This window comes from Pundamilia nyererei, unplaced genomic scaffold, assembly GCF_000239375.1.
Source record: "Pundamilia nyererei isolate P.nyererei 1_Seehausen unplaced genomic scaffold, PunNye1.0 scaffold00218, whole genome shotgun sequence".
In the NCBI taxonomy this organism is placed as follows: Eukaryota; Metazoa; Chordata; class Actinopteri; order Cichliformes; family Cichlidae; genus Pundamilia; species Pundamilia nyererei.
In genome coordinates, this window is record NW_005187619.1 from 322303 (window position 1) to 342624 (window position 20322).

Genomic DNA, 20322 nt, shown 5'->3' on the forward strand with positions numbered 1-20322 from the left:
TCGCCAAAATACATTGCAAACGGCAATTTTTTTTATCTGTTTAAAGCAACCGAGGTGGTTTCTTCTTTATTATGAAAGCTTTCAAAACATAGTGGCTTGAAATATAAATAGATATGTTCTCCGTTGTACGTTCTCCATTATCGTCACATATATTCGAGATGGATGTCATATTTACCACATTTTCCCAAGATTTGAATGTAGCACAACACATGCCTTGACGTCTACTTCCAAAATTTTCGTCCTGAGTGACCAGAGAGGGTGGATGAGTAATTCATGTAGTGTAGGTACGCCCTGTGCCCAGAAGAGAAAGGTGCATTTTTCAGTCTTAAGGTGAGATACTTAAATTTGTAATCAGTAAAAGGAAAGGATGACACCTCAGGTTTTGCATGCACTGTAAACAGTCCATGTCGGAACCCCATGTAAACATAACTCCACAGTTTTCATTTACAAAAACATTTTGCTAAAATCATGTAACGATGTTACTTAAAAAAAAAACGTTAATGGCGGCGTTGTCCTTCCTTTATCACGGGAAATCTTTATCGAGGAAATCTTTATCGACATGTCGGTTGTTTTGGTGCTATGCTAGCATTTACTGGCCAAACCTCATTTAGGAATATCAGTTCAAGTTTAGACTCGATACAGTCAAGATCGCTAACATATATAAATGTAAATCATTGGGTCCCATGGGTCCTCGGGTGTTTCCGTAATATTCGGCATTAAATTGATTCACTGAAAGCATGATATGTTTGCTACGTTTGGGTTTTGCTAACGCGGCCCGTTTACACTCGCTGTACTGGCAGAGGACTAGCCACTCCAGAGAAGTCCTTTATTTAAAAAAAAAAAAAAGTTTCGCAATGAAGAGTTTATGTTGAGACTTTTGAAACTCGATTTTAAGAATGGACCACTTTTCTTTTACTTAGTGCCGTAAACTGTGCATTACTGTCATCGTATGTTCGACAACATTAGGTGGTACTGTTTGAAGAAGCTCAGTTTGGCACTATGTTGGCAGGAGTGTGCTGTGCGTCCTCGGGCTGTCGCAAGCCTAGACATGCCCGACACTGCCTCCAATGAGCCCGGTTCGAAGGTTTCGGATCCACAACATTCCCAGAGACTCCTGAGAGTCCTTCGCACCTTTTGGCAGGAGCAAAGTTTCCACGATGCGCTGCTGGTGGTGGACGGAGAGGAGCTTCCTGTCCAGAAAAATATCCTGGCCGCTGCCAGCCCCTACATCAGGTCAGTCAGTCACAGCACATATCGAACTGTTTGTAAACACCAGCCAGGGACAACAAGGGCGTGTCCAATTTTATTTAGTGGCAGTGCTATAGCTCAGATGATTCTTGCTTTACTTCCTGTTAGGACCAAGCTGAACTACAACCCTCCAAAGGAAGATGGGTCTACTTACAGAATCGAGCTGCAGGGGGTCTCTATGGCCATCATGAAACAAATCCTGGACTACATCTTCAGCGGTGAAGTGAGTGGGGATGCTTTAAAAAGCAGAGTGACCTGCTGATATCCTAATAGCGTGTGGCTTTCATTGACTGTTCATATGTACCTCACACACAGATCACCTTGAGAGAAGAGACCATCCAGGACATGGTGCAGGCATCCGACCTTCTCCTCATGACCGACCTCAAGTCAATGTGCTGCAAGTTCTTGGAGAGCTGCATCACTGCAGAGAACTGCATCGGTATCCGCCTCTTCTCTCTGCACTATTGCCTCTACCACGTGCACTACGTCGCCACAGAGTTCCTGCAAACGCACTTCCGTGACGTGGCGCTGACTGAGGAGTTCAGGGAGCTGCCACCGGACCGACTCTGCGAGGTGCTGTCCATGGAGAAGCTGAATGTGGGCAACGAGAAGCATGTGCTGGAGGCCGTGGTGCGGTGGTTCGCACACGACCCGGATGATCGCAGGGTGGGTAGCACTGGAAAATGTTCTCTTTTTTTGCAGAGATACCTGCAGCATTCAGAGGCGAGTCTCATTGTCCAGCTTTAGTTTCATATCAACAAAATACTGATGAGTGGTTTTTCTTATTAAATTCTAAACTACCTAACTATAAACACTTTTCTTTTTTATGCATATAAAACTGTGAAGGGCTGGCTCAAACTGAATAAAAAAAAAACTGTTATCCCATCTGAATTTGCAGGTACGCATGAAGGAAGTGATGTCTGCCGTGTGGCTGCAGGGTTTGGATCTCAGCTACCTGAGAGAGCAGGTAAACAGTCTAAATACTTCTTACCAGCTGCTACTGGCAGGCACAGGGAGACCGTGTTTGGATGTGAATGTTACACTGAAAACTGTTGTGTCAATTAGAGCAGGGCGATATGGCCAAAAATATTTATCACGATATATATTTGAAAATTTGCGATAACGATATAACCGACGATATAATTGATGCGAGACAAAATACAACTCCACAACATTACTAGCGCAAAAAGACAACCTTCCATTTATTTTCACTTAAACAAGAAGCTGGTTTTTATGTACATTAAAGCTTTATAAAAATGTAACAGTGCAAATGCAAATTCCTTGCTGAAAGTTTAACCAAAAGGCATTTCCAGTAGAAATGTGCTGACATATCCTGAGCATAACCATGTATAATATTCACTGAAGTTAAAAAGAGGTGCTTTGCAACATTAAACTGCAGTGTGCAGTACACATTTTTCGGACCATAAGGTGCACGGGATTATAAGGCACATTAAGTGAAACAAAGCAGTCAGATAAATCAAACTTTATTAAACTCATTCTTCTTGCTTCCTCCACTTCTGTACCATTGATTCATTAATGTTGAATTCTCTGGCAGCGGCTCTATTCCCATGTTGTTGCAGTATATTAACTAACCTCGTATTGTGGATGGATTATCTCAGTTGTTCTCCTGACTGAAGATTGGTCCTTTTACAGCATCCTGCCATGCGATTGCATTTGTCTCTAACTATCAGGAACCTTAACGTTAACTTTTATAAGTGGAAAAGTGTTAGTGTTCGTCCTCCAGCTTCACTGTTTATGTTATGCTAACATAGCTGTGTCACTAGCGATCACGTAGCACAGCATTAAATACCAGCTAGCCCAACTTCAGCAACCCTACAAACGTCACTGCTGTTTAGTTTCCTGTCTTCATTTATGTTGGAAGTGATAGCAGAGCTGTACGTTTGATTTTTTCAGAAATCTCTCAGTCAGAACATGCTAGCGAAACTAGCGAGCTAACTCCCGCTAGCTTCCTGCTAACTTCTAACTCCGTTAAATGTAATAAATTCTGTTTTCATGGATGCCTGGAAGTTAAACTTCATAGTTACACCTGGTAAAGCAGCAATGCTGATCGTTTTATTAAAGATGAAAGAATTTAGACAGTTTTTAACTCTCAGTGATGCTGCAGTGTTCGTTTGACCTGAAGGTTATGGAGTTTAGGACCCAGATTACTCCCAGATTTAAGAGCATCTTAGTCCGACAATAACGACGGGCGCTTGCATGTTCTGCAAAAAAATGTGCTTTGTCGTGTATCTGACGGACAAACACCAAACCAGTTCCACATCACTGAAGTTGCACCATTTTTACAAACCAATTCTGGTTCATTTGTTTCACTCAACAATCCGCCATGTGCGTATGAAAACAAAGCCACTGCGCATGCGCGTTGTACTCATATTCTATCGCGATATTTCATTATCCTATCGTTGCCTAACATTATACCGGTATTACCGTGAACGGTATAATATGGCCCAGCCCTAGTGTCAATGTAAATGTATGTCATGAAAACTGTAACAAGAATCAGGAAGTATATTCGATTTTATGAGCTAGGATTCTGATCCCAGCTTATCGTTTGGCTATAATGACAGCGTCACAGCTCAGGTTAAAGGCTGTAGCAGCTGAAATGCAGGCTGAGGCTGCCTTTCTTCAACATTAAGTGTGAATACAATGAGTCTCTTTCTCCCCGTGTTAGCAAGGCTAACTGACAAATGAACCATGGTTTTAAATCTGAGAAAACATCAAATGGCAGCAGAGAATTTCAGAACAAAGTGGCTCCTGTTTTCAACATCTAACAACACTGAGCATTGATAACTGAGTATACTGATGAGTGCTGTGTGTGTAGTGGCTAAAACACACACACTTTGTCTCCTTCAGCCTCACCTGGTACATCTCCTCCACCTGCAGACATGGACAGTTTAGCTGTGTGTGAGCCAGTGATCCTCACACGCAGTCATTCACCATGAAAACTCTCCTGAAAAGCTTTTAGTGACATCCCAGTGCGGGAGGAACTGCTGATTACCACCTTTATGTGGGAAAGCTGTGGCTTACTCAGTCTGCTATAAACATACAAATGCAATATAAGTTTTGAGCTAACCTCGCTGTGTGCTACCGTTGTATCCCATCAGGCCATGGGGGAGCCTCTGATGAGGGAGGTGATCAGAGAGTACTGTCAGCCGGTGCTGACGCAGGGTCAGCTGCAGGGGGAGGCTATGCTCGCTGCCTTCAAACCCAGAGGGTATTCTGAGTGTATCGTCATCGCTGGAGGTGAGGATCGCAAGTAAGTCGCACTCGCCAACTTTGTTTTGTTCTGTTTGGGCTTCATGCAAAGAAACAGAAGTTTATTTCATACATTTATTTTGGCTGCAAATACATTACCATTTATATGCTTTATTTATTGTACTGTATTCTTCAGTGTCTGCTGATGACATCAAAACTGAAGTAACCTTAACTAACCGGCCTTAACTCGAGTGTAAATTGTGTAATTTTGTGCCATTCTGGAAGAATGACTCACGTGAAATAACCATGACGGTATTTTTGCCTGTGACTATGAAATGTTGGTTCCATGTGTCACAGTGTTCAACAAAGATAGCCTGGGACAAAATTCCGACACAGTCAGAATGAATGGATGACCATGTCACAGCTACAACCTGCGTCTACTGAGCGAAGAAAGGAAAGGTGGGGGTGGGAGGTATATCAGCACTTGTTGGAAGGAAAAAAAAAAAAACAGCTGACGGAGGGAAAAAAAGATTGAAGCAGTAAAACTGAGCTGAGCGCTGCAGCAGAAGCTTGTTTGTGTGCTGTGTCCTTCAGATGCTATCATGACTGACGCAGCATGGAAACAAAGCAGATAACGTAGACTTTGAGATTCAGTTATCACCTTTGAACTTTGAATGCCTCTGAAATCTCACAGTGTGCTTCACTCTGTCCTGTAACCAAACCATCTCAGCTGAGATTAGTTCAGGTCATGGTGGAGGTGCGGTGGGTTGATGCAGTGTTTTTGTTTAATTACGTAAAAGCTCAGATACCTAAGGAAGCTAATAAATCTGATAAGACAATTTTATTGTGACTTTTTTTCTTTTTTCCTAAAAAACCCTGATCTGTACGACATCAGTGCTACTGCAGTGATTGATATGATGGCTGTATGAGTACAGACTCTGCGTGAGCGTTGATCAGGGTGAATGTGGGAATAAAAACTGTACAGATGTCTGCTTGATTTTGCATGCAGCGCTCTGCAGCGCCTACTAGAGGGAAGCAGTTGGAACAGGTTGTGTCCGGGGTGTGATGAGTGCGATGGCGTTGAAGGTGAAATAAACACTCCAGCTTCAAAAAGACTTTTCTGGCAGTTATTTCATGGTTCAGGCTTTGCAGGGTTAACCCCTCCTTAATATTTTGTGTGTGGCTCTATAGTGTACTGGTTAGCACATTCAAATGGTTGATGGTTCGATTCCATCTGCATCTGACACACGGCCCTTTGGGGTTGTGTCAGGAAGGGGATCTGATGTAAAACCTTCCCAAATCCAGCGTGAGGTTTAGGGAGATTTATATCTACTTGTATTTATATAAGTAGATATAAATACTTACTTTTTGTCTGGTTTCCTGAAAACTGTCAGAGATTTAATGAAAGTAAATACAGATTACTGTAACTTGTACAGGGAGAAGGAAATGATTTTCAGGCAATTCTTTTTTTCTAGTACTGGAGCTACAATTACTCTGCAACAGATCTTTCTGGCTTCAAACAAGAAGATCTAGTGTGTTCTCGTTAGTTGATTTCTAAAGGCTTTGTCCTAAGCACCCATTTAAAAGCTATATTGTTTTGTAGTTTTCACTTTGTTGGCCTACTTTTAAGATCAGGCTTCAAACTTTCCTTTTTGCTAAAGCATATAGTCAGGGCTGGACCAGGTGACCCTGAATCCTCCCTTAGTTATGCTGCAATAGACGTAGGCTGCCGGGGGATTCCCATGATGCATTGAGCTTTTCCTTTCCAGTCACCTTTCTCACTCACTATGTATTAACAGACCTCTCTGCATTAAATCATATCTGTTATTAACCTCTGTCTCTCTTCCACAGCATGTCTTTTATCCTGTCTTCCTTCTCTCACCCCAACCAATCACAGCAGATGGCCCCGCCCCTCCCTGAGCCTGGTTCTGCCGGAGGTTTCTTCCTGTTAAAAGGGAGTTTTTCCTTCCCACTGTTGCCAAAGTGCTGCTCATAGGGGGTCATATGATTGTTGGGTTTTTCTCTGTATCTATGAAGCGCCTTGAGGCGACTTTTGTTGTGATTTGGCGCTATATAAATAAAATTGAATTGAATTGAACTTATGCAACACAATCAATTGTTTGCAGAGAAATCATACTTTGACTGTAGCTCAGGAAGTAGAGCAGGTCATCTACTGATCGGAAGGTTGGTGGTTCGATCCCTGGCTCCTCCAGTCTGCAAGATACTAAAGTTGCCAAGTTGCTCTCCAATGCATCCATCGGGGTATGAATGTGTGTGAATGTACTTAGAAAGCACCAAGTATAGAGAGAGTGCTTGTGAGAATGGGTGTGATTGGGTGAATGTGGCATGTTGTATAGAGCGCTTTGAGTACTCCAGTAGAGTAGAAAATCGCTCCACAAGTATCAGTTCATTTACCATTTAAAAATATGCAGTCTGAACAGGTCTGAACAGGCAGCCTGTTCTCGGTCTCCTGTGTGCACTTGGTCTTCAGTAAAAGTACCGGGAAGGCCGACTCACATCCTGTCTGAACAGAGTGAGGGGAAAACCTTTTGTCTGATCTGATGCGTTCACTCTGTGCAGAACCAGGAAGCCGACAGCTGCGTCGCGCTGCATGTGTCCTCTGTATGACGCCAACAGGCAGGCTTGGATAGAGTTGGAGCCAATGAGCGTCGCCCGCCTCGGCCATGGGTTGGTTGCTGCCGGTCAGTGCAGTCCACCGCACCTACATGTCTGTAACAAAACGCTTTGTGTTCAGTAAAAGACATTAGCAGGTGTGTCATTAGCAAGGCTGTCTCTGTTGGTCAGGGGGGTTTCTGTTCGTGGTGGGTGGAACAGATGAACACAACGCAGTCCTGGCCAGTGGAGAGAAATATGACCCCGACTCCAACACCTGGAGCCCGATTCCCCCAATGCTACAGGTAGGATCACGTTTCTGAAACAGTTACTCATGGAAACCCATAAACAGATAAACGGCAGAAGTAAACTCCTGTGTGAGTGTGCAGAAAAAGTGCAAAATAGGGATGCTGTATTAAAAACAGCAGAATGCAGTGTTTTGCAAATGTCATATGATACACTCTCTCCTTCTGCTCAGTGCTTTTCTGTCAGATGTATGAAAACCATCATTCGTGCTGCTTGGCTACATAAATATTCAGTATATACCAGACGTAGAGCAGATATGTTGCTGCCATATTGTTTTATATTTGACTTCATGGCCATCAGGTGTCAGCAGTGCTGCAAAAATTCCCTGACAGCTGAAGGGTTAAAGGCAGATGATACACAAAGCGCACGATCGTTCTCCAGAAAAGTGATGTCATTCACTAATAAAAGTTTGCTGTCATTAGTAAGTTCCTGATATGAAGTAGCTGGCGGAAACATGCTGGAAGGTGAAGTTAGGAAAGGGCGCCGACAGAGCTCCACCAGCAGATCATCAGCTTATTAAAGCTGCTGCACCGAGATGAATTTGGCACAGGAGCACTGCACACAGTCTGAAAACAATATAATAAATAATACACTTCAAGCCAGTCATGGGGTCTGATCCCACTGCTGCGTTTGTGTTGACACAGACAAACAGCTGTGTGAAAAACTGACGTCACCAGCGGTACTCTTCGTGGCTTTGGTATGCTCTAATAGCGTATCTGATTTAAGCTCAAGTCCCCCTTTGCAAACAAACCGGGCCACAGATCGCCCAGCTGTGCCCAGTTGTGCTTTGCACTTATGAAACATCTGAACTTGGAACTCAGACGTGGGAACACCCAGAGACCCCAGGAGGGTGTTTGTTTGTGGCTGAGCGCACAGCTGAGCTTGGGGGATGTTGTTGGCGGTGGTGGTTGATTATATTAACATCCGCTGACGTTCTCAGGCTCGTCAGAACTTCGGCGTGGTGGAGCTGGATGGTCTGATCTATGTTCTTGGTGGAGAGAGTGAAGAGCTGGGGCTGATCACCGTCGAGGTGTTCGACCCCTACTTCAATACCTGGAAAATGCAGACCAGTATGACCATGATCCGCAAGGTAACCCCCTCACCTACGCACACGCACACGCGCACACACGCACACACACACACACACACACACACACACACACACACACACACACACACACGCACACCTCGGGTATTCATATCATCTAATTGACATAATGCTTTCCCTAGCCCCTTACCCTAACCATATAAAACAAATGCCTAAACCTAACCACAACCTAACTATAACCCTGAAAAATGCCTTTAGATATATAAAATATCTAAATGGTATCAAATAAAATAAAAACAGACATTAAAATAAATAAATGTTGACGTAAGTGTTGAACAATTAATTAAACATCAAATTAACATGACAGAAATGCCCAAAAAGAAAATGTTAAAAGTGCAGAAATTGCATAAATAGAAGCAGGACAAATACTAAATGTTGTGCAAGCAAAGGAATAAAGTAAATACAGAAACAAATAAGGGTCTAAGGTGCTGCCCATGTAACTGCCAGGCTCAGGTTCTACTGTGGATTTTTGCTGCGTGTCATCCCGCCATTAAAACGATCAAAATAACACCATGAAATAATCGTAGACCACTTGGTGGAAAAAATGTCTAAATGTGGGTTTGCTGAAGTGGTGCGACAGATCGAATCGATACTTTTAGTGAGTTGGGTCTTTGTTATCAGTAGTTAGTTTTTTAGCATTTCTACAGCTTTTCCATCTGAGCTCATCTGTTCTGCAGAACCGGAAGCTAACTGGCTGCTGAGTGTTAATGATGGGTGACAACGTCAGCAATTTGTCATCTTACACGAGAGTCTGAAACCACCAATCAGAGAGCTGCATGAGGTCAGCTTCTTGTTAAATTTGAAGGAAGGACCAGAAAAAGAGAACAGATGATGACAGTCTCACATTTAGCTTGGATGGGTTGTGAATGTTTCCAGTAACGTCAGCACTAGAATTCCCAGCACAATGCCCCTATCTATGTGTATTGGACTCGGTGTTTAGCTATTTTTGGAATAGGCTGGAATTTGACCCGTATTCCAGTTGGGAATGCTGTACCACCCGGAGCGCTTGGAACTACGGTTGTCGTCACTTGTGTACGCCAACGATTTATTGCTCAAGCTGGAATTCAACTCAAACTGATGGATGTCACTTTGATGACTGAATGTAAAACTCTGAGTAACAGGATTTGTCTATAAACTGTATATAAAAGATGACCTGCAGTTATGTCACGCAGCGATTCTGGACAAATGTATTTATATTTTTAAAGTGTGTGTTTGGGATTTGGTTTGGCAGCTGTATCCATACATGGGTTCAACACAAAGATCTCCTTCGATTCTCCTTAGATTAATGACTGGATGTTGGTGGTCTGTTATGACCCCGTCTTCAGCAGTAACTTCAGCAGAACAGCTCTCATTGTTCTGAAATGTTAAAAACAACAACAACATAAAATCAGTGACAGAAATATTTGGTTAGCTCGACGGCTGGACGACGCTTTGACCTCGTCTGATTTGTACGATCGTCTCCGTCTTCTCCTTCAGGTCGGCTGCTACGCCTCCATGAATAAGAAGGTCTACGCCATCGGTGGGGGCTCCTACGGGAAGCTGTTTGACTCTGTTGAATGCTTTGACCCCAAAACCCAGCAGTGGACGGGGCTGTGTCCTCTGAAAGAGAGAAGGTAAGCACAGCCTCTGCTGTCTGTGATCTTAAAACGTTAAAGTCGGTGTTTCCTCACAGTCCTGACGTTTTTGTTTTCTTTGCAGTCAGCCTGTTTTTTTTTGGGGGGGGGGGGGGTTCTCTCACTGCATGCACACTTGCTGTGCAACACTTAACATTTAACTTCAGTGTTGTTGCTTTAATTTGGACTAGTTTATGTTGCACAACAGGAAATGAAACATAGCTCTATAAGTCACTGTCATTCTCCCCAATCTGGAAGTTTTATTTTCAGTTTGACTAACTTTATCTAACATCACAGCTTCACTGACTTGCTCAGCAAGTGTAGCTGTTGAGTCATACGGTGCAGTCAGAAGATTCAACACTGTGGTTTTTATTGTGCGTTAGTTGTGTCACACCTTCTCTTTCGTATTGCTGAGTCCACACCAAGCATGCTAGACCCGTCTGTGCTACTCATGTGGATTTCATCCATCCACAGGTTTTGGTTTCATTATGCGCTGTTATGAGGGTTTTTTTCTTCTCTGTGGGCGTCTGCAGAATTTCCTTATTGGTTTTTCTGTACTTTTTAAGCACCGCTGCTGCAACTGCGCTTTTGCCCACAGTATGTTCAGAATCTGCTGAGGATCCAACCCTCTCACAGCCGTGGCATTGTACTGAAATTCAACTAAAAAATGCTAAAAGGCAAAGGAATAAATTCAATAAATGTATTTCAAGAGCTGGACCAGGCCTCTGCAATGTGACCCATGAGTTTACGGATTTTGGATCCTCAAACTTTTACCTGCCACCATTTGGTTCCAGAAATGATTCTATGTAAGACAAAATGACATAAATATTTATTCATCCCAAAGTTGAGTGAGGGTCGAGTAATAAGCTGTCACTTAATGATAGCAAGCTGCTCGAGGCAAGCCAGGTTATTTGTCTCATTAAAAATGCTCCAAAAGGCAGCGATGGCACGAACCCAGTGTCACTGCGCTGAAACCACATTGGTCTCCCACCTTCCTCAGAACGTCAGTAAAGTTAACCACTGAATAAGTTCTGTAGTTGAAAACAGACGACCATAAATCCTCGAGTTGTGGAGAGAAGCAGTGTTTCTGTATTCTTGAACAGAGGTCCTCGAGGCTTCACGGGGTGTACGTGGTCACATGCATCCTTTTTATAGCGTTAATTATTCAATTCAGATCAATTCAGTTTTATTTATATAGTGAAATATCAGCGCTTTACGTTTGTAAAGTAAAGACCAGCAATAAGATGACGCTCTGAGCCGGCACTTGGCGAGAGTGGGAAGGAAAAACTCCCATTTAAGGGAAGAGCTCTCTCCCGTATGACCCTAATTTACTCGTTACTTATTATCTTTAAATGAATTGTTAAACTCATTGCATAGCGAGGAGCCCGCTTTACTGTCAACCCTCAAAATGTCTGTGCTGCTCAGGTTTGGCTCGGTGGCGTGCGGCGTCGGTCAGGAGCTTTACGTGTTCGGTGGAGTCAGAAGCCAAGAGAACGACAACCCCGAACAAAGACAAATGACGACCTGCAAGTCTGAGTTCTACCATGACGAGATGAGGAGGTGAGTCGTTAAACGTTAAAACCACAGACGCAGCCACAGTGACGTAAACTGTGCTGGCGCAATAAAGTGCTGTCATATTTCAGCGCTTTCCCAAATGCTGTTAAACAGGGCAAGGAATTTTTAACAGTTTTATTTTGAATGCTTCCGTTATTGAATTTGCACACAGAACTGAAAAGATTTCACAGAATTCAACGATCCGCTTTCGCCCTTCTCATTCTCCGCCATGTGCGTATGAAAACAAAGGCACTTGCGTGTTTTACCCATATTCTGTCGCCATATTTCATTTTCTAATCGTTGCCCAACATTATAGCGGTGTTACCGTGAACGGTATGATATGGCCCAGCCCTAGTTCTGTTGACCCCACAGATTTCTGATCGGGTCTTTGTGTGAGTCAATAACGTTCCCTTGTTGAGTCAGAAGACAAAACAATGACCCAGACCCAGTTTTCTTTCAAAATCTTCACGTCTTTCCTTCCGTCATGAGTCCACCTTGATGAAATCCCCACTTCCACTGAAGCATCCCCACAGCATAATACTCCCACTACCGTGTTTCACTATGGGGACAGTGTTCTTTGTTCTTTGGCCTCTCCCTTTGGCTCTAGTTTCATCTCATAATCGTGCTTAAACGTTCTCCAGGTTGTCTTCAGCGCACTTCGTTCTGGTTTGAAGGCGTCTCTTCTGTTTTTCTTGCAGTCTATTCCTGTCCAGGAAACGCTGTGATAACTTTATATATCCATTTCCTGCTTTGTGAGCATCAATAATTATTTTCCTCAAGTCTAAATTGATTTCTTTTATTTTTGGCATCATGCTTTCTCCAGTGACAGCTGAAAGTCTTGTTGAAGCTTTTATTTTGTGTGTATTTGGACGATAGCGCTCCATTTGAACTTCACTTTTTAAACTTGCAGCACATCGTTGCACAGATGAGCAGAGCTGACCTTACAGTTTGCACGTGTGGCTAATCTTACGATTGCATTATTAAAAGAAAAGAAACACGTTCTGCTGCAGGTGGATGTTCCTGGATGACCAGAACCTGTGCATCCAGACCAGCTCCTCCTTCGTCTACGGCGCCGTGCCCATTGGAGCCAGTATCTACGTGGTGGGGGACCTGGACACAGGTCGGTGAAAACATTAAATACAGCTCTGCTGGGCTTTCAGGATGTTCAGTGTTTGATCCTGTTACCCTCTCGCTTCCTTTGGTTGCAGGCACAAACTTTGACTACATCCGGGAGTTCCGGCGCACCACCGGGACGTGGCATCGCACCAAGCAGATGTTACCCAGCGACCTTTCCAAAACGGCCTGTGCCAACTTGCGCATCGCCAATTGTCGACTGTTCCGCCTTCAGCTGAGTCAGGGCATGTTCCGGATCAGAATCTGAGCCGAGACGGCAGCCGGCAGCTCTGTCCCGGCTCCATGTGTCTCCACTTTTGCACACTGGTACGCTCTATCTGCTGTAGGTCTGAGTTTATATACAAACACTAAAGCGCTGTAGTCGCTACGCTTTGAAGATCTCAACTCCAGTCATTGGTTTATACTCACGACCCTTTTGATGTATATTTATTGTTGACCAAATGGGATGGACTTTAATCTGAACACATTTTTAGCTTTATGGGTTTTATGACATTTTTCTTATCTAAATCTATTTTCTTTGAAGTGTGGGATCCTTTTTTTACAACTTTCTTTTAAAGGACATTGCTCATTTTGAATGCTTTCTGGTTCTCGGTTACTTGGCGAGGGATTCATTATACACCAGTCACTACCCCTTTATTACACTAGAAATCACGCGGCACAGTTTTTGCAGAGGCAGCGAGGCCCGCTGTGGTGCCGCTTTATTAAAGGATCACTCTAGATCATTTCAAGGCTGCAAATATCCCATTATTATCACCGTTATGACGTTCCAGTTCATGATAACTTTGCACACGTCACCTTGTGGTAGAGATACGAGGGAAGGATGAGTCACACATGAAAGCAAAGTGAAAAGTTGCAGCAGGAATCAGCTGCCTTTTTGGTAAACGCATTAGACGCTTGCCAGCTGACTCAGTCACATGCATATTAAGCCTCACACGCTGGTTTGTTTTACGTGTGTGTGGATGGATAATGTTCTGTTTGGCATGTGCTGGTCACAGCAAAAACTGTGACCAGCACAGTTTGACAGTTTAGAAGAAGGAAGTAAAATGATTTTGTACAGGAAGCTGTAGGAGCACAGTTCTGAATCCACAACCAAAGATTTCACAAATGTCTCTTAAACTCCAGGAAACTGTCGACGTTACTGGAGGCCCTCGCAGTGCGGTTGTGTCCTTTAAAAACTATGGCGTGCAGCTCAGACGGTGTAGAAAAGCCACGTGGAATTCTCCAAACTATGCACGAACACGGGTGACTTGCTTTTGGCGACAGCACCTGATTTCCGTATATTCACAGAAACGTTCCCACGTGCTGATTTCAGCGTTTGCCTCTTGGAGCACAAACTCTTTAACTTTTTATCTGAGCTGGTCCGGGCCGGTCCATTCTAAAACAGAGCACCTTACCCTGGTGATTTACTGGATGTGCTGCAGCTTTGCTGACCTCTGACCTGGCTTTACAGTCAGGACAGTTTTGGCATCTCTTGACCCCGTTTGTTCTGTGCGAGTTACAGCTGCTGGTGTCTGTCCTGCACTCAGCGGCTGCGCTTACAAAATGCCCCGTTCATGCAGCGCAGTGTGCGTTAGGGCCGATCGCCCCGGGCCAAAACACAACTCTTTCAATTTGAAGCGACGCGAGAATGTCAGGTTTTAAAGACTTGCGCAAAAACTTGCATTAGACTGCAGTTGGAGTCACGTCTGTTTTATTTTGTAAGCTTATTATTTATCATAACATAAATATTTAATACTTCAACACCATAAATATAGCAACAGCATCAGTTCAAGCGGTAATTTGGTATAAACTGATATGTTGCAGCTGGTCGCCTTTATTTGCTGCACTGTTACTGGTTGGTTTGCTACACAAGCATTTGTAGCTCACCTAACAAAAACACTCCTGGTTTTTTTATTGTTATTTATTCCAAAATATATGCAAAATGTCATCTCATTTGTATTTTTGTTTGTTTTTTTGCTCTCTATTATTACCAAGCAGCAACCTCCAGGGCTGGAAAATGAAGCCAGTCCATCAGTATTACGAGCTGTGGTCTGAGGAGCTTGGAAGACTGAACAAGCTTCTTGGATGAGAGGTGAAACAGCTTCAGGAAACTTAAAGAAGTCCAAGCTCCTCAGACTACCGTGACCTGCATGACTGAGAACCTACACAGACATTAAGATCTGTGGTTCCTCGGATCAGTTTCTGTCAGTATCCAGACTCACAGGTTAAACTGTCCCCATGCACAGCAGAAATAAATACGTTTACAGCCTCCTACACAAAGACAGTGTCTGTTTTCTATACAGGCGCGACTTCTCTGGCCCCCACACAGACCGACCTACCTGCTAGCTGTCTGCAAGGCTCCCCTCACCTGGAGCGCTCATGTTCCATGAATTGAAGCCGGACCTCTCGATGGAGGTTGCGGTGCCCATATCTAGACGTTCAGTTACCATTTATTTGCTCTCCATGTTACAAAAGTCTCCAGAGACTGGGGGGACGCTCTAGTCGCCTTCGTTAACACCTCTACACGTTTTTCTAATAATAAATTGTCAAACACAAGAGTTGATTGTTTCAATATGACAGTGATTCCAAGGGCCTAAATATTACATTTCGATAATGATCAACTATATGTAACAGTTGGCTAAAAATAGTTATTGGCTCAACAATAACGGATTAAATATCGAAATAATTTGCTACAAAATAATAAATAATGCACCTTCTGTCAATTCAAAGGGTTTACGTGTGAGGACGTCATAAAAATCACATTAAAAGGATTTAAACAGCCGCAGATGAACAACCACACAGGGCACATTACATCGTGACATTATTTAACTAAATCTAAGCAAAAAAGCAGAAGCAGTGTGTGAAATCCTAAAGACGCCGTGATTCAGCAGCTTCTACAACCACCTTTATGTCCCACCGCAACACCTCCGTCCGGCTGAGGTCTGGACTTTGATTGAATCTCCTTTCTGTGGCTGTAAAACAAGACCAAATCTTTATATGTAGAATTTTTGGACTTCAAATTGTGAAAAGTGAGAATGAAAATTTCCAAGAGAGACCTGCACAAAGGTTACAACAACTACGACACATAAGAAGTAAAAAACAAATACAATATTTCACACAGACAAGTGAGCAACAGCAGATCATCAAGAGCTACATTAAAAACAGTCACATTTCTGACAATGTCAGCTCTTTCTGTAGATTATTCCAGATTCAACGGGAATAATGCCTTTTTTCTCCGCTCTGTCCTGATTCTCAGGACGATCCTTTGTATGACGCTGTGAGAGCGAACGCTCTATTGGTTGTGGCTTTTGCACATATAAACACACAAATAAGAGGAAACCAGCACAGGCAGAGTCTGACCTCACAACCCAGGTCACTGCTGATGTCTTTCCTCCTTGGTATTGTGTTAACAGACCAGCAAACTGCCAAAGTTTGCACACTTGCAGATGATCAGTTAATCGAGTGCATCTGACTCAGTACCAGGCTGCTCAACCGCTTATTTCCCATGGAAGCAGTGGGGGTGCATCTAGTGTTTCACACGCTGCTTCTGCCTCAGGGTTTATTTTCGGTGAAAGAAACAACGACTCATTGTCACAGCGTCGTGTATTGTAGTTTATCAGAGTTGGATTCATCAAATTTTAGGACCCGATAAGGAGCAAATGACTTTTATCTCCTGATATTTAAAACTTAAGAAGTGATAGAGGGTGTGCTTTCTCGTTACCATGACTAATTGCAAAATCGCTAAAAGAAATGGCAGGAAATGTGCAAACCTAAACACAGCTGGTGCAACAGGCTGTGAGGCACACAGACGAATATGAAGCAACAACTACAATGAAACGGTTTGTGTTTTGTGCTGTAAACGGATTGTTGACATCAGTGGTGTTAAAGAAAGAACGCGGGTTTATTTCGACCCGGACGTAAATGGGTCTGTTGTGGCCGCGTTTCTGCCTGTATAGACGTGAGGAAAGACGGAGCTGACAGAGGTTTTTAAACCGTCTGATTTTCATCATCTGACACATTTGTTTTGTTTTTTCACACTATCTGAAATTCATAAAAAGGCCACAATTGGACAGAAAGCTCTGATATGACAGCCCAGCTGTAACATTCCAGGGTGTCTTAACATTTAAAGTAAGTCATATGGTTTCCAAGCTGCTCCGTGTACGAAACAGCACTTGCTCTCGTGTGTTCGCACCTCATGACTGTCTTTGTTGTGATGTGCTGGAAAACATAAGGGAAAATAATGGCCGTCTAACCTGAAAATAACCAAAGCTGTGTTGTGAAAGAAAGAGGGAGTCTTGTTTCACTTTGTACTTTTGTAACTGGTGCATGAGGAAGTTTTGTAAGATGTTTCCCATGAGTGTCGTTCATTTACGTCAGAGGAATTAAAACTGTTGGTGGTCAAGCTGTATGTTTTTGTCTCATTTGCTTCTCTATTTTATTTCAGCCTCCAGAGAGAGCGACATGCTAAGTCACTTTCCTGCTGCTCATTTTGTATCGTGCAAAGAGATGCTGAAAGCTCCTTAATAACACCTTTTATTGCTTAGGTTGACTGCATTGCTCAATAGCACATTCGGAGTATTTGCATTGGTATTATAAGGCTGGTGTTTTTTCCTGTTCTGCATGCGATCTGTGCCTGACCAAGTTTTCTTACTCGAGATCTACGCGATGCACTAAAGTTCATCTCTAAAACACAGACGTGTGCGACGTGCTCGAATTTGCACAAAGTTGTCCGCATTCCGTTCGTGAGGGTTCTCAGTACAAACAAGCACCAAGGAGGACGGGAGGGTGAATCATGCCTGTAAATGTGCTGATTCAGCTGAGAAATGCTGGGAAATATTATTTGAAAGCAGCACAGAGAATCTGCAGAGCCTCGCTGCTTTGCTTACCAGCATTCTGTTCAGTTGCTACTCGGGGAAGCTCTCTGTCGGCAGCTCCGCTCAGAATCGCAGCCAAAGAGCGGAAGGTCTCATAATGTGGATGCTGCACCAAGAGCTGAGCATGAAAGCGAAGCTGTTGATTTACTGCTTGACCGATGGCCACGAGCTGTGATTAATGACCGAAGAAGATCGTGGGTAAAAGTGTTGGAAATGAGCTCAAAGTAGGCCCGCTACATCTGACCGCGATGCCTTCACGGGCACCTACAAGGTGAGCTGTTTCAGGCATGTCCACCTGGGAGGAGACCCCTGGGTAGACCAGGACACACTGGGGGGCTCGTGCCTCTTGGGGATGGCCTGGTGTCCCCCAAGAAGAGCTGGAGGAAGTGGCTGAGGAGAGGCAGGTTTGGTATCTCTGCTTAGACTGCTGCCTCCACAACTTACACCTGGATGCTAATGAAGGTAGAAGTTGATGCACAAAAATATGCAGGAAATGACATGTGTGACCTCAGAGCCTCTGTTTAATGTGCTTCAGCAAAACCTACACGCAACTGCATTTTATAGTAAACTCCCCAACTTTACATTGTTATTTATCTTCAGGCCACTGAATCTCAACTATCGGTACCTGCAGGGCTAGTTTAATTTAGGAGGGTAAAAATGACGTTTTCATTGTTTTGTTTTGTTTTTACTTTTTCACAATCTGTAATGACTGTGAATTTCCAGAGAAATGGGATAGTCTTACACGGCCAAGCGAGTAACCTGATCTCAACCCAGTAAGAACATCTTTGTCAGGCATTGGGAAAAAACGATCCTGAATGCAGTGAGAGCACAGAATGGCTGTAATTGCTAAAACAGTGGAAACGGTCGTCAGATATTATTTCAAGATTATTTTCATTATTGCCGAGACAAACTCCATCCTTGATGGAACTTGCATCATTTCCTTTGTATTTTGTTTGAATTGATTTGATATACCTTTATTAGTCCCACAAGGGGAAATGATTTCCAATAAGACCACAGTAGACTCTGCCTGTTATAACTCGTCTCCTGAACAACACTCACCGGAGGGCCCGAGGTGTTGCAACAGGATGAGCTTTCCTTTTGAGGCACTGTTGGCGGTATGGTAGGGGTGGGGTCTCTACGAGAAAGGTGAGATGACCCAGGGGAAGCATGTGTAAACCTCAGAGGTGATACTGAGGTAGGCATTGTGGTTTGGGACCTTTGGGAAGAGATTTTAAGCTCCTGCTCTCTCTTTTAACAGCCTTTCTCCTTCATAAGGACTCACTCGCTGCTTTGTTAGGTACACCATGCAATTATCTAATCAGCCAATCACATGGCAACAACTTGTATTTCAAGATTAAACCTCCTATCAGAATAGAGAAGTAATCTCAGTGACTCTTAACCTGACATGATTGTTGGTGCTAGATGGGCTGAGTGGTTCAGAAACTGCTGATCTAATTAATCATGTGTAGAGTTACCTGAGAATAATCTGAGAAATATACAGTGAGCGATAATTCTGGGTGAAAACCCTGCAAAATGCCCACTCGGGGTATGAACAGACCCCACTATGGCCCAGTACAGGTGTGAAATCTGTTTAGTGTGGACAGCCCACACTAAACAGAGAGAGGCCCACAGTGAGGGCCCGTGGCGTACCCACAGTATGCCCACATTATAGATGTGAGCTGCCCTACATTTTACACAGGTACGGAGGCCCAGACAAGATAACCCACACACAGCACAACTGTGGTTCAGATTAGTGGGGATATTTTCTTGGCATGCTTTGGGCCCCTCAGAAATAAATGAGCATAATTTAAATGCAGCAGCATGCCTGAGTATTATTGCTCACCGTGTCAGTCCCTTTATGACCACACTGTACCCATCTTCTGATGGGTGCGTCCAGCACACAGCGTCACAAAGCTCAAAGCATCTCAAAACTGGTTTCTTGAACCAGTTCTCTGCACTCCAATGGCCTCCACAGTCACCAGATCTCAAACTAGCGCAGCGCCTTTGGGATGTGGTGGAACGTGAGATTCCTGTCGTGGATGTGCAGCCGACAAATCTACAGCAACTGTGTGATGTCAACACGGACCAGAATCTCTGAGGATTCACCACCTTGAATCTGTGCTGTGAAGAAGGGCGTCCAGCCCGGCACTAGCAATGTGTTCATAATAAAGTATCTGTGGAGTGCATGTTCCAATCCTAATAAGGTTTTCTCATGCCCAAACCTTTTTGTTGTTCCCTGTGTATATATGAAGATGTGATCCCCCTTTGAAGTGTTTGAGGGATGAAAAAATGGTTATTTCCCACATTTTTAGGACATCTAACATCTTTTTTTCCAGGTACTGGCTTGCACAGCCTATAGCTTGTTCAGTAAAATCAAACTTATGTCGGCAGAGTTTAAACGCTGTCTGAACCTTTGCTCTCACTGACACTTACATGTTTGTAAAAACACAGAAGCGACTGGTGTCGCTTTGTCTGTAATAACTTTCTGTCTCTTTGTAGCTCCTTTTAGTATCTTTGTGTCTCTTTGTGGTCACATTGCACAGACATTTTACGTGTCTGTTTGCATCATATTGCATCTCGATAGGATGTTTTCTCTTTAAATTCCATCTATTTGTATTTCTGAATGCTGAAACTGAGTTCTGTCACTGTCCAGTAACAAATGCGTAGTTACTCTTACTTTGGA

The 20322-nt window shown here is 43.5% G+C and overlaps 1 protein-coding gene across 1 annotated transcript; it reads left to right on the forward strand.

The window, feature by feature from the left end:
* The first annotated feature begins 196 nt into the window (after positions 1 to 196).
* Positions 197 to 14707, forward strand: gan (gigaxonin). The gene is made up of 13 exons (XM_005748259.1): positions 197 to 330; positions 1010 to 1233; positions 1357 to 1471; positions 1564 to 1914; positions 2147 to 2215; positions 4368 to 4519; positions 7039 to 7160; positions 7264 to 7376; positions 8318 to 8467; positions 9962 to 10098; positions 11524 to 11658; positions 12663 to 12772; positions 12861 to 14707. The coding sequence occupies exons 2-13, from the start codon at positions 1049 to 1051 to the stop codon at positions 13031 to 13033; spliced, it is 1812 nt and encodes a 603-aa protein (XP_005748316.1). The 5' UTR covers positions 197 to 330; positions 1010 to 1048; the 3' UTR covers positions 13034 to 14707.
* The last annotated feature ends 5615 nt before the right edge of the window (positions 14708 to 20322 follow it).

What these genes read in the sequence shown, in the direction of transcription:
- gan (XM_005748259.1), top strand. Translation starts at nt 1,049, where the DNA reads ATGCCCGACACTGCCTCCAATGAGCCCGGTTCGAAGGTTTCGGATCCA. An exon ending in CCATGGGTTGGTTGCTGCCG is followed by an intron (nt 7,161 to 7,263) that starts GTCAGTGCAGTC and finishes TCTGTTGGTCAG; the next exon opens with GGGGGTTTCTGTTCGTGGTG. An exon ending in TACCATGACGAGATGAGGAG is followed by an intron (nt 11,659 to 12,662) that starts GTGAGTCGTTAA and finishes GTTCTGCTGCAG; the next exon opens with GTGGATGTTCCTGGATGACC.